The sequence below is a fragment of the Polypterus senegalus genome, chromosome 1 (assembly GCF_016835505.1).
Source record: "Polypterus senegalus isolate Bchr_013 chromosome 1, ASM1683550v1, whole genome shotgun sequence".
Taxonomy (NCBI): Eukaryota; Metazoa; Chordata; class Cladistia; order Polypteriformes; family Polypteridae; genus Polypterus; species Polypterus senegalus.
The window spans coordinates 314,378,296-314,392,395 of NC_053154.1; the positions used below are offsets into that span (position 1 = coordinate 314,378,296).

General features: G+C 37.5%; 1 protein-coding gene across 3 annotated transcripts in view; it reads left to right on the forward strand.

Moving 5' to 3' along the window:
• Positions 1-14,100, forward strand: part of LOC120515376 (caprin-1-like) — a 67,811-nt gene that overhangs the window by 46,611 nt on the left and 7,100 nt on the right. For 2 of the 3 annotated variants that reach the window (XM_039736279.1, XM_039736290.1), the window contains 7 exons: positions 319-427; positions 3,567-3,628; positions 5,505-5,615; positions 8,594-8,743; positions 10,896-11,049; positions 11,265-11,468; positions 11,588-11,691. In XM_039736279.1, the coding sequence (XP_039592213.1) occupies positions 319-427; positions 3,567-3,628; positions 5,505-5,615; positions 8,594-8,743; positions 10,896-11,049; positions 11,265-11,468; positions 11,588-11,691 (894 nt within the window). The remainder of the gene's footprint in view (positions 1-318; positions 428-3,566; positions 3,629-5,504; positions 5,616-8,593; positions 8,744-10,895; positions 11,050-11,264; positions 11,469-11,587; positions 11,692-14,100) is intronic. The other variant, XM_039736301.1, reaches the window with a different exon arrangement.

Below are 14,100 nucleotides of genomic sequence, written 5' to 3' on the forward strand. Positions count from 1 at the left end.
AATTGACTAAATAAAGGAAATGTCTCAGTAAATTCTCTTTAACAGTATGCAGTGCCATCACAAACTGGTATAACATGATGGATTAACAAATTGTACCATTCATTTAAGAGACCGCATTTGGCATTTTTTTGTTGAAAGTGAAAAGATGTTACAAATGTTGCTTAAGGATCCTATCTAAAGTGCTTCATTGAGATCAGATGTGTCATATTTTAAACCATCCTGTTAGATTTTCTAATCTGTGAAGAAATAGCTTTGGCCCTATTAGTTTCGGCATGCTTACATGTGTTTGATAAAATGTATTTTTTGAAAATGTTGTAGGAGTCTATGCTTGAATTTGAGAGTCCACCTATGGATCCAGCCATAGTATCGGCACAACCTATGAAGACTGCACAAACTATGGATATGCCACAGATGGTTTGTCCACCAGGTAAGTTGTTGCTTTTTCCATTAACGTTTACACTGCTACCAAACCTAATAGGACTGGGTGTAGAGTAGGCACCAACCAAATTTCAACTGTTTGGTCATCGTAGGGTAAGATTTCACATACTATTACTCATTCCAGGCCACTTCCTCTTAGCCAGTTGATCTAACCCTTCTATGATCCACTTGTGAAAATTAAATATTGTAGTTATGCTTGTGCTAAGATTACATTGTCTGCTTTTATTAGTCTTAATCTTTTGAAACTCTGCCTTAGATTTGGCCATTTTCTGAAAATTTAACTGGCCACAAATCCTTCATGGTTAACTCCATGTACATATTCTACATATCCAAATGAAGGGCAGATGTTTCAGAATATTTACACCTGGAGAAATTGTTTGTGTCATATCTCGTCTCCTTTCAAGATTTTTTTTTTTTTTATAATATTTATTTAGATAACAGCACAGTAAGTTGCAAACTTCATGTTTTTTACCCAAACAATGCTTATAATATTCTTAGCATAAATGTTGAAAAAAGCTTCCAAATGCCAAAAAAGTGCACTGTGTATCTAATGGCTATGAAATGTCCCCTGCCAACATCTATTTTCAGATAGTAAAAATTAGTGGATTCTTTTTTCAGCCTTTGCAGTTTTCCAATAAATGAAGGTTATGAACATAATTTATTGAAAGCACAAGTTCTAGATGTATAAATTTTGAAACCGCAATTCTTGGGCCTCATTATGAAAACTGATGAAGGAACTATGGAAAGAAGAAATTTTAAAGCACAATAAACATGCAAATTCCAACTTAACCTTTACCAAAAACTATACTTTAGAACTATATTCCAACACTTGTGACCAGAAAAGTTACAATCGAACACCACAAAGACCACACAGAATACAGGCAGGTGACTGTGCTATGGGAGGGTGGGGAGTATGTCATGAAATGCTAGCAGCCATTTTGTACAGTTTCACAGTTTTAAAGTAAAAATGCATTTCTTTAACTGCCTTTTCTTCCCAACCCACCAGGTATATTAACATATCATGAATTTGCCTTACTGTAAAGTATTTTCTACATATGCAAGTAAAGGCTGGACCTTGGCCTTTCAGAAAATCTGGAGATAGTATTTTAATATGTGCTCAAATTATTGCACAATACCCAAATTCAGAACCATTTTTAGAAGAAAAATTGTTGGTTACTACAAGGAAAAATTACAATTGTGGTGTATAAGTTTGTTATAAGCATGAAATGTCACATGGTAAGCATAGAAGATCTGATGGCTGCCTATGTCTGTAGCCTCAGAGAATATAAAAGACTCTTAAAGTGTAACATGGGATGTTTTTAAACATTCCCATATTCACCTGGTAGCACTACGATCACCGGCACCTAAAGAGCCCCAGTGTTATGCCCTGTCGGAGTTGCTGCTCTTCCTTAAATGAAAAGGATGAAAGGACAAAGTTAGAAGTTCATCTGGAGCTTGAGGATACTGCGGAGAACCAGCTTACACCTCTTATTTCAGATGCTATTTTAATGCTTGAGTTTCATCAGACGGAGTGGAAAAAGCAGCAGATGGAGGAGGACTAAAAGGTTTTTGTGAATGTGCAGTGGTGATAAAGGGAGCACAGTACAATTTAATAACTAAATGTGTGATCTAGTCATTTGAATTGCCAGTTGAATTAGTCTGTTAATGCCAGGGAAAGTAAGGCTGACATGGCAACAGAAATGATTCACTTTGTACCAACATCTTTTTGATGATTCATTCTTAATGCTGGTGACTTCTAAGGGGAATCAAGGCCTCTTAGGCTGTTCTTTTCAATTCAAATATTAATGCCTTTAAAAATATAGATCTGTGGCACAATCCAAGCTGGTCTGACCTCATCTTATTGTCGCCTACAATTTTGTATTGACAGTAACAGATTTTTGTTATCCAAGCCAGAAGTTTTTGTGGTTTGGGGGGGTGTGGTTGGTTTTTATCTATTTTTGTTTTATGAAGTTTCTATAAAATTATTTCCCTTTGGGGACAAAGTGTTTGTGTATATATAATTAGAATTGCGCAAGTTATTTATTCAGAGCTCATTAAATAAATGATATGAATATATGCAAAAATACTGGAAATAAATGGACAGCATTACTCCCTAAATATGAAAAAGCCTGCATACCTACCAATTTTGGATCACTCTTGTATTGGAAGAAAGCAGGAACACTATACTACACTATACATACACCACCGTACAAACTTTTTGGATACAAAAGTTGAAAGAAATAGATCTGATGGTGAGATGTTCAATATCCTCTAATACAAAAAACTTTTGAGCTCGATCATAGGATTTTTTTTTTTAACTTACCTATGTAGACCACTTTGCTGTTGGTCACAGTGGAAATTTTGTAAACTGGTTTTCTTTGTGCTACCCACCAGTCACAAAATATTCAGAGTCAAGCTGTACCATTTATTTGAAAGATCTGAACCTGGAGAATTCACAAATCTGATTGGAGGGAAAAGAAAATTCTGCCCTTTTCACTTCCAATTTTGGCCATCGAGTAAGTGATGGGTAAAGGCAGACCTTGAAGCATTCATATTCGAGTTACCTTATCTCATGATCCATGTGGCAAAGGAAAGAATGAGAGCTGAAACACCTTTTTAAAAAATAGATAGAAACCTGCTTGTTAAAGTGACACTACCTGAAGTTATGCTGACGAATGTGGACCAGGAAGGGTGGTCTCTACTGAGACATACAATTTTGGCTGTTTTTGCAGGCAGAGAGAAACTTCACAATGACCTACAGATACATGCAACACCCTGTTTTGACAGCAAACTGTTAAAACTTTAAGTTCAGTGCTTTGTAAACATCTTTGTATTTTTTTTTTCTTCTAAATGATGATAATAGTGTGTGCTGGCAACTATAAGAAAATGGAGACCGAGATTAAAGAGTTGCGACAGCTTCAGGTCCTAAAGTGTTTTTGAGCTGCACTGTTAATTTCTACTCTCCATTCCCACTGATCACACTTCTTCTTCATATTGGACTTGTATGCTTAGAAGTTCTTGGTGACACTTTTTTTTTTTTTTGTTAACTAAATTTGTTCATGAAGCAGATTTGTATTTAGCTATTCATTTTTTCATATGTTTTTATCATTTTTTTTCCCCCTCTTTAGTTCTTTCTGAATCAAGACTTGCACAGGCAAATGCAGTTGCTGTTCAGCCAGAAGCCACACAGGTAGGCTGAACTTGTCTCCTTGTGATGTGTATCTGTACTTGCTAATTTTGAAAATTTCATCTAAAGATGTGGGGTTTCAATTAATGGTGTGAATATTACCATACTGTGTATTTTAATAGTTCTTTGTGTAACTTGCTTAAATAGTTTTTTAGCTCTGTGTATTCTATAAAAGCTGTCACTAAATTCTTGGTCAGGCTTCTCGGATTGTAAAAGAAGCACACTATAAATTGTCCGGTTTTCCGAAATAACTGTTCTAAACTACACACTTATTCAGGACAACTTGCAAGATTCAGGGTCTTTTACAACAGTTTATATATAATGTTTGGCGCACAGAGGTTAAGGGGCTTGCTCAGGGTTACACATAAGCCAAACTGAAATGTTGACTTATTTATTTGAAATCTGCTGTCTTAGCCACTCTACTGACGACTACTTTTATAATCCCTCAGATCTTTTCTTATTGGATTTTTGTATATCTTGAATCTTTTATTCAAGACAGTGTGTCAATTCAGTTTTAATCTTGAATTGGAAAACCTTACACTGTTCAGAATATCAAGTCTTCAGGCTATAAAGGATTTGGAATGCTAGTGTGAAGGGTTTTTGGAAACCTCGAGCTGAGACTTCCACATTGAGTCTGATTTGGTTTTTATTAAACATTTCTTAAATTTTACAATAGTGTCTAATAGTGCACTAACAGATTTAATGCTGCATTATTTTTTTGTTTAAATATGTGACAGTGTATTACAGGGTAAAGTTATTGCTTTTAACTTAATATGAACAGAGCTGACTTGCCTAAAGGAGGTAGGTCATGTTCACACTTCTGCTATTCCTCGTTATTTCTTTTGGCCGTTTGCCTCCTAATGTAACTAATCCATGGTACTGTACACCGTTTAACTCAGTTGATATTTATGTAGTGTAGTCTGGTTTAGGGTATTTTGCTTTGCCTGTTCAGGACAACAACTCCTGGAAGTTCCTCTTGCCTTTTTTTGTAACTATGCTTTCTGGCCTACTGCCGATGCCTTAGTAGAATGTGCCCATGGTCTTCTGTCTCTGACAGAAGTGACAGAGATTACTACTAAATGGTGTTCTTTAATTATAATACTTTGTTTCTATAGTGCTTTTCCCATGCCCTGGGTACTTCAATTTCAAGCAAATATTGCTTGCACACAAAATGCACCAATCCATCCAAGTTCAGGGAAAAAAAACATGGAAAATGAACATGTATGTGTACATAATGTTGTGAGTTAAACTGAAAAGGATGGCAACATTTTAAAATGGACTAAATGTTGAACCCTACATGCACCAGTCAGGCTAACATTAATTGTAACAGTCTTTTTTTTTTTCTTCTTAAATGAACTCCTCTTTCAATGGTTGATGTCTGATCTCAAAAAGCAGAATCAAGTCTCTGCAATCCCATTACTAGTGATTTTAGTGTTGCTTAAAACCAAAAGGCAATGAGCTTTTTTTTTTTTTTCCCCCGACCTAATGAGTGCCAGTGTGGGGGCTTTGTTTTTTTTAATACAAGCAAGTATTTGATTTTGCAGCTTTTTTTTTTTTTTTTAAATTCCATCCACTTTAATACATTTGTTTAAAAGTTTGGCAGAAGGAAGGAAATTATTTTTTCAGAAATAGTCGCTTAAGTTTTGTTTTTGCATATTACAAGTTGAAGGCAAAAAGGAAAATGAACAATTTTCATGGAGGGAAGCCCTCTTGAGTGCTTATTTACCTGCTTACTCACTGTGAAGCTGCTAGATTAGAATTTTGCCTGAATCAGAGATCTAGACATTAAGTTAATGTACAACACGTAATATTACAATGTATCATATATATAAAAATGTTAATTTTATAGTTGATTTAACAGATGTCTTTTATATTTAAGGTTCCTATGGTCTCGCCTACACCTGAAACGTTCTCCACATCAGCACCTTTATATCAAACCACCCACACAACAGACCCGCGACCACAGACTGAAGCCTTGGACCCAATTCAGGTGGGCATCTTTGAAATATTTATCCTTGAGTAGAGAAACCTAATCAGTTATGATATTTATATAGAAGGGGTTAAGTGGGAGACAAATCTCCTAATTTAGTAAGGAGGCAGCTGTAGTCTGTCCTGCCCCTTGATTTGTTGATTATTTCCTTTGATGGTTTCACTTGTTACAAATAAAGTATTTCAGTTTGAATTTCCTTATGTGTCTAATACTTGCATCAACCCTTTCTTACAGTGTTTTTATGGGGTTTCTCAACAAACGTTAAGTCCAGAGAGGTTGGGGAGGAATAGTTAGTATTTTCTGATCACCTGGGTTGATATGGGTGGTAGATGACTTTGGGGGAGTTGGAGCCAGTGTTACTTTGGTGGGGTTTTACTGTGTATGTATGAAAAAGTTGGCAAATTTCAGTTTTTCAAGAATGTAGTTTGATTGCTCACAGAATGTATGCTTTTGCTGCTGTAATGATGATTTTTCATTGCACAGCACCCTTGCCACGTGTAGCTTTTAGAATTCGGAATATTACATGTCTCTAAACTGTTCTAATTGAGGAGGTGAGAAGCATGGCTTGGTGTTATTTTCCAGCCTTGATAGATATAAAATATTCTGTGAAATGAGAATATAGCTTATTGTGCAGTAGAGAAAAGGCTGCTACCTTTAAGAACACCCATGGCCTAAGTGTATATGTAGTCTTTTGCAAATCCTGTGAAGTCTTTTGGAGCGAAAAGGATCACAAAGGAAAATGTGATGCATAGAAGTCTAAAAAGACAGAGCCAAGATAAGTCTTCAGATGTTTGTATTGAGGTAGTTTTTACGTGTATATAAAAACAAAGTCTGATTTAAACATATTCCCATGGAATCGATTGCCCCAGCACAAGTACCAAATTTCCAATGAATTACATTTACATTCTGATGCTATTAGATTCATCTAAAAAGCCATTAATCTGCACTTGCAATGTGTGTTGACACTCAGATGTTTTAAGTTTTTAAGTTTGAGTGCGATTACTTATTTGTGAGTGTAGGCAGTTGGGTATGGATAAATAGCAATTAGTGGTATGTTTTAATGTGAACTTGTAAATGTTCAGAGGTGGGTCAGTCAATGCTCTAATGGTGCTTTGTGCATTAAATCCTCAACTATGGTGTGCGGAGGTCCATAACACTCCAGAGCATTGCTGAAATCCCACAATGCTTTAGGTTTTTTAAAAAGATGGTTCCTCTGACTTTTAAGGACATGCTTTTTTGTTTGTTTGGTTTTTTTTTTTTGGTTTTTTTTTTTAAACTTTTGCCTCACCCTTTCCTGGTGTGCCAGCAATAAACCTGGGAAACTTCTCTCTCATAATTAGAAATAAGAAAGGCTACATAAGTAACTTGTGTAAAATGTAAGCTGTAACAAATGTACATTAGTTAGCTAGCTAACATAAAATAGGTGAATCGGCAAGTTGAGCAAGGAAGGATGTACTTTTCAGTAGTCTTTTTTGATAAAGAGAAAAGCAATTAGTGTCTTAAGCACACATAATCGGAAGTACTTGAAGTTGTGCCACATAAACCCAGGGATTTGCCCTATAATGGGACACCAGGGGTCAAAGTTGCTCCTTTCCATGAACCGGGGTGGGGGGTGGGGTTGGGTTTTGAAGAGAATGAGGATTGATAATATAGGCATGTGGTTGCTGATCAGGATGATAGTGGGCTAGGACCACCAGTAAAGAATGAAATAAGAGCCACTCCCAGAAAGTTTAAGTTACCCCCCACATAGTTATCTGAAAATTTGCATCATTTGACGATTTTCAAGATTAATGATTTAATAAGAATTCTAATCCATCACTAGCAATGTAGCCTTCTGTGGACCTTTATTTTAGAGGGTCAAAAATGACATTGCTATTAAAATAGAGTATTTAGATTTGAAACATTTTTAAAATGAAGCACACTTTCAAATGTTTCCAATATTTGACACAGCTGTTCATTTTCATTATGGACTTCTACTTCCATAAGAAATGTAATGAACACACCAAACTAGGGAGACTTGTGCTAATTCAGACTTTAACTTTCCTGTGCTAGTTTAGTGTAGTCCACCTTCCTGCAGTTGTCCCTAATTAGTATATGGGAAGTTGCTTTCAGAACTGAAGGTTTACTGAGAGGAGTGGGGTGGTGCAGAATTAAAGTGTTGGTCATGAAACTTCAATTTTTTTATTTTTTTTTTTGCTGCATGTGCGACTATAGGTTCTGATTATACTCTTGCGCTGGGGTTTCTAGAGAGCTGCTGAATGACTAATTTTTTTTATGCCAGCTTTTATGTATTCATCAGTAGTGTGTTGGTGTCTGTGGTGGATTGTATAAAGAATTGTAATTTTTTCATATTATACAAAATGTCTAAATTTTCATATTATACAAATAAGTCTATTTCATGTGACAAGTAATGGGTAATCGCTTCCAGCTTTGAAAGTTTAGTTAAGCCTTAAATTGATAAAATTTCTACATATGTGCCAGCTTCTGTTGATTACTTACAAATCCTCTCCTGTATAAGTGTCTGTATAAAAGCCTTAATTACATTAGACCAATGGTATTTTTAATATATACATTAATTTGTGCTAGCCATACATTAATTCATAAATTGGCTTCAATTGCACAATTAAAATATGCTGTTTATATATGTGGTTTCTTTAATAATCCCATATGAATTAGCAGACATTGATCCTATAATGAACATCACTGAGAATTTTAAACACTTTATACAGTAAATTTATCTTGATATTTGTGTGCATATCTAAATGTTTATCCATAACCTCTGAGTGAACACTATTCATGTTTATAACCTTGAGTAATCGCAAGGAAATTGTAACTTTCTTTTTTGGTTTTTCACCTTCCATATTTCTGTAAAATTACTATTTACATATAGAAGTAATTTGTGTACTTTTGTTTTGATTTAACTTGGATTTGCTTCCTTGTCAAGGTTATCTAACTGTACTGTTCATTACACACTTTAGGTATCATTGTCCTTAAGCTCGGAACAGCCACCAACATCCTCGCCACTTCCTGTTGCCTCACAGGGACAAGTGTTTCAGGCTGTTCCCAGCAAACCACTCCACAGCAGTGGAATTAATGTCAACGCAGCCCCATTCCAGTCAATGCAGACGGTAAGCATTGTCAAGCTGATTTACTCTGCCTGCTCATACTTGAATGTCCGCTTTTGATTTGCGCTTCTAAATGTGCTGATGTAGTGTTGGGAGCAAGTAGCCTTATGTGCTGACTGAATAATTAGTGGATTGATTTTCATTTTTTTATTTTTGGTGTCGTAGACGTAGTGGATGGGGGCAGAAATTATTAGCTGGCCTGGAAGAGGTCATGTGCGCTTTATGGACAATAGTATTGGGACACAGCTCTTAATTATTGAATTTAGGTGTTTGAATCCGACCCATTGCCAGGTGTATAAAATCAAGCACCTAGCCATGCAATCTACATTTACTAACAGTTGTGAAACAGAATGGGTCATTTTTGAAGAGTTTGGTGACGTAAAGCATGATACTGTGATAGGATGCCACTTTTGTAATAAGACCGTTTGAGAAATATCTGGCAGAAATGAAATTTCACGGTCGGTTGTAAGTGGTATTAGTGCGTAAAAGTCACCAACACTCTACAGATACCATAGCTGTAGAATTATAAGCTTCCACTGGCATTAATGTAAGCACCAAAACTTTATGGGTAAGTCTAATGCAAGCGTCAGATGGAGTGGTGTAAAGCAAACTGCCTCTGAACTGTGGAGCAGTGGAAACATATTCTGTAGAGTGACGAATCATACTTCTGTTCGGCAGTCAGATGAGCGAGTCTGGGTTTAGCAGATGCCAGGGGAATGTTACCTGCCTGACTGCATTGTAAAAAATAGTTTGGTAGAGAAGGGATAATGGTGTGGGGCTGCTTTTCAGGGTTTAGGCTAGGCCCCTTACTTCCAGTGAAGTGCAATCCTAATGCTTCATCCTTCAGCATACCAAGACATTTTGGGCAAAACTCTGCTTCCCAGTTTGGGGAAGGCCCTTTTCTGTTCCAGCATAACTGTGCCACAGTGCACAAAGCAATGTCCATAAACACATGGTTAGATGAGTTTAATGTCGAAGACCTTGACTAGCCCACGCAGAGCCCTGACCTCAACCCCATCAAACACCTTTGGGATGAACTAGAACGGATATTGCAAGCTTGGCCTTCTCATCCAACATCAATGCCTGACCTCAAATGTCCTACAGAATGAATGGGCACTCAAATCTTGTGGAAAGCCTTCCAAGAAGAGTGGAAGCTGTTATAGCTGCAAAGGTGGGACCAACGTGTTTGAATGCAGTGTCATTAAAATCCCTTTTTGTTGTAATGGTTAGGCATTCCAATACTTTTGTCCATAAGGTTTGAATGGCCCAAGGATCATGGCTGTATAATTTGAGACGTTAGTGGAGTCTCAAGATACGATCAAAAACCCCCAGTTGTGGGGAAGGTTTGCCAGTAAAAGCCTCTTTTGCCATCTAAAAAACTTGAGCATCCGCAGCTTGCCACATGTTGCTGGAGCTTTCAATTCTATGGTCAGAATAGACAAAAATAGATGTTTTTGACCCAGATGGAATGATAGGCATGCAAAAAAAGTACATTATCTCTACTGTGAAGGTTCATGGTGGATTGTTGTGGAGCTCCTTTTCTGAAAAAGACCTTGGACGAATTGTTGTGATACATGATATCATGGAGTCAGTTGCTGCAGTTATTAAATCAAAACTTTACTGTCTCGGCCAGGAACCTTTAAATTGGACTTCTGTTGGATCTTCCCACAGGACAGTGATCCAAAGCGCATCAGCACAAAATGGTTTTGTGTCCACAAAAGGAAGGTTTTGCCATTGCCATCCCAGGCCCCTGACCCAAACCTTATAGAAAAACCTGTGGGAGGAGCTGAAGAGGAGAGTTCACAAGCATGAACCTCAATCTGAAGGATTTAGTGAGATTCTGTGAGCAGGAATAATCTCAGATCCCTTGACATATGTTCTCAAACCTCATTAAGCATTCAAAGTCAGGACAAAGGGGGGCTGTACAAAATCGTAATTTTTCACTCCGTTTAATCTTTTTCAGTTGTACATCCTACTGAAGAGGTGGTTGGTTTTTTTTTTTTTGCTCTCTCCACTGGATAACCTGATTTCACAGCCCATTCCAATATAAGGGTTCCAATATAAGTGGAGGGCAGTATATACTATCAAGTAGATATTTAAATGACTGATATATTTAATGTTAGTTTTTAATCTTGTAAAACTTTCTTTCTTTTAGGTGTTTAATATGAATGCCCCTGTACCCCCAGCCAGTGAGACAGAAGCACTGAAACAGTCTAGTCAATACCAGACCAGTTACAACCAGAGTTTTTCCAGCCAGTCACCTCACCAGGTGGAACAGCCAGAACTACAGCAGGAGGAGCTACAATCGGGTAAGTGGCAAATTTTCAGGGCCACCAGGAATCATTATGCATCTTATTCCATATACTGGGAACCAGCAAAATTAATACTTTTTGAACATTTCCAGTACCAGTCAGTTAATCTTGTGACACTGGCAGCACATTTTAATGAGCCATTTTATGAGCAATCATAATTTTTTTTAGTTCAATTTTTTATTTATTTATTTTTAAACTATTTCTCATTTTAGTAGTCAACACTTTCCATACCCAGGACCAATCTATCCCAGCAGCAGGCAGTCATCCGCAGCTTTCCCAGCAGCCCCAAGCACAGGGTAGCAGTTTCCCTCGCCCTAGCCAGTCCTATTATAACACCCGGGCCATCACTCGTGGAGGACCCAGAAATTCTCGAGGCATGCTTAATGGCTTCCGTGGCCCTTCAAACGGTTTCCGAGGTACTTCACTTTGGGTTTAAAAAGAAAACGAACAAAAAAGCTTGCATTTCGGTTTCACTCAATTTTGATTCACTTGATTTTTTTTTTTTCTTCCATTTTTTTTTATTTTATTACCGCAGGTGGCTATGATGGTTACAGATCTTCATTTACAAGTACTCCAAGTAGTGGATATGGACAATCTCAGTTTAACACATCTCGTGACTACTCAAATAATTTTCAAAGGGTAAGTATTTTTTTTTCCATATTCCAGTATGCACAGATTTTATTAAATATGTGAAATTTTAAAGAACATTGCTATAGGTTGTGTGAGTTATAATATTGTGATGTAAAAATGGAGTTCTCAAGTCAATTTGTTTCAAGACACTGCAGTATAAAATGTATTTAGAAAATTGTATTGAAAATTTTGTTTCTAGTTGGTGTTACTCCAGATGGGCTATGTATGTAACACTGTCTGCGGTGTTTTTAAACGGCTTGTATTTGCCCATTACGTGTAGGAACAATTCATTTTTTTGCTTCTGACTTTATTTAAAAAAAACTCTGCCCTCCTCCCCCAAAGAAACAAAATGGACAGCTTTCTGATCATTAAGAAATACCAGCTCTTTTTGAATAAATGCTGGTCTATAGAGTCTTCCTTTCAGTTGTAGGGGCTGGTGGGCACATGGCCACTCAATGAAACATTCCACCAAAAAAATCTTGTTACTTACCCTAAGCATGTTTTATCCATGTTGCAGGAAATTTTTTTAAATTTTAGGTTGTCAAGATGACTGAAGATAAAGCATAGATAAGGGTAGGCATCTATGTCAAACAATTCTGAATCTAGCAAACTATTTTTGGAATGGATGTTAAAGTGTCTGAGAAAATCGCGTTTTGACCTGAGACAAGGAAGTGAGACAAAAGCATAGCTGCTGTATAGGCTTTTAAATGATCGTCACACAGCATGGCACAATCAGCAGCTGGCTTAAAGGACAGGAATAGGAAGGGGAATAATTCATTCACTATAGCTTTATTATTGGCAAATATCAATAAATGAATGAAATGAAAATAACAATCTCTTTATATTGTATATCTGGCTAACCAAACCTCTGGATAGGCGAGTAGGGCGCAGAGCCCCCTGCTCATTTCAAAACTTTAAAACACATCTTAGCAGAGAAACAAACATGCATACTGTTTTGTTTACTTGTCCGTTTTTTTGAGCCTTTGAAATGAAGATTGCCTCTTCCCCACTGGTCAAGTGTCATATCTCCAGTTTTAAAGGCTCAATCTCATTTGAATGTGTTGATTTATGTTGCGTGCTGATATTTTTTCTAGAAGTGTGACAATATTTTAGTAGAAAATGCCAGTGCATTTGTGTGAGTATAGACTGGGTAACTGACATGTAGATTGTGATGTTAGTTATGTGAGCTACAGTGGAGGAAATAATTATTTGACCCCTCACTGATTTTGTAAGTTTGTCCAATGACAAAGAAATGAAAAGTCTCAGAACAGTATCATTTCAATGGTAGGTTTATTTCAACAGTGGCAGATTGCACATCAAAAGGAAAATCAAAAAAATAACTTTAAATAAAAGATAGAAATTGATTTGCATTTCATTGAGGGAAATAAGTTTTTGAACCCCTACCAACCATTAAGAGTTCTGGCTCCCACAGAGTGGTTAGACACTTCTACTCAATTAGTCACCCTCATTAAGGACACCTGTCTTAACTAGTCACCTGTATAAAAGACACCTGTCCACAGAATCAATCAATCAAGCAGACTCCACACTCTACAACATGGGAAAGACCAAAGAGCTGTCCAAGGATGTCAGAGACAAAATTGTAGACCTGCACAAGGCTGGAATGGGCTACAAAACCATTCGCAAGAAGCTGGGAGAGAAGGTGACAACTGTTGGTGCGATTGTTCGAAAATGGAAGGAGCACAAAATGACCATCAATCGACCTCGCCTGGGGCTCCACGCAAGATCTCACCTCGTGGGGTGTCAATGGTTCTGAGAAAGGTGAAAAAGAATCCTAGAACTACACGGGAGGAGTTAGTTAATGACCTCAAATTAGCAGGGACCACAGTCACCAAGAAAACCATTGGAAACACATTACACCGCAATGGATTAAAATCCTGCAGGGCTCGCAAGGTCCCCTGCTCAAAAAGGCACATGTGCAGGCCCGTCTGAAGTTTGCCAATGAACACCTGAATGATTCAGAGAGTGACTGGGAGAAGGTGCTGTGGTCTGATGAAACCAAAATAGAGCTCTTTGGCATTAACTCAACTCGCTGTGTTTGGAGGAAGAAAAATGCTGCCTATGACCCCCAAAACACTGTCCCCACCGTCAAGCATGGGGGTGGAAACATTTTGCTTTGGGGGTGTTTTTCTGCTAAGGGCACAGGACAACTTAATTGCATTAACGGGAAAATGGACGGAGCCATGTATCGTGAAATCCTGAGCGACAATCTCCTTCCCTCTGCCAGGAAACTGAAAATGGGTCGTGGATGGGTGTTCCAGCACGACAATGACCCAAAACATACAGCAAAGGCAACAAAGGAGTGGCTCAAGAAGAAGCACATTAAGGTCATGGAGTGGCCTAGTCAGTCTCCGGACCTTAATCCAATAGAAAACCTATGGAGGGAGCTCAAGCTCAGAG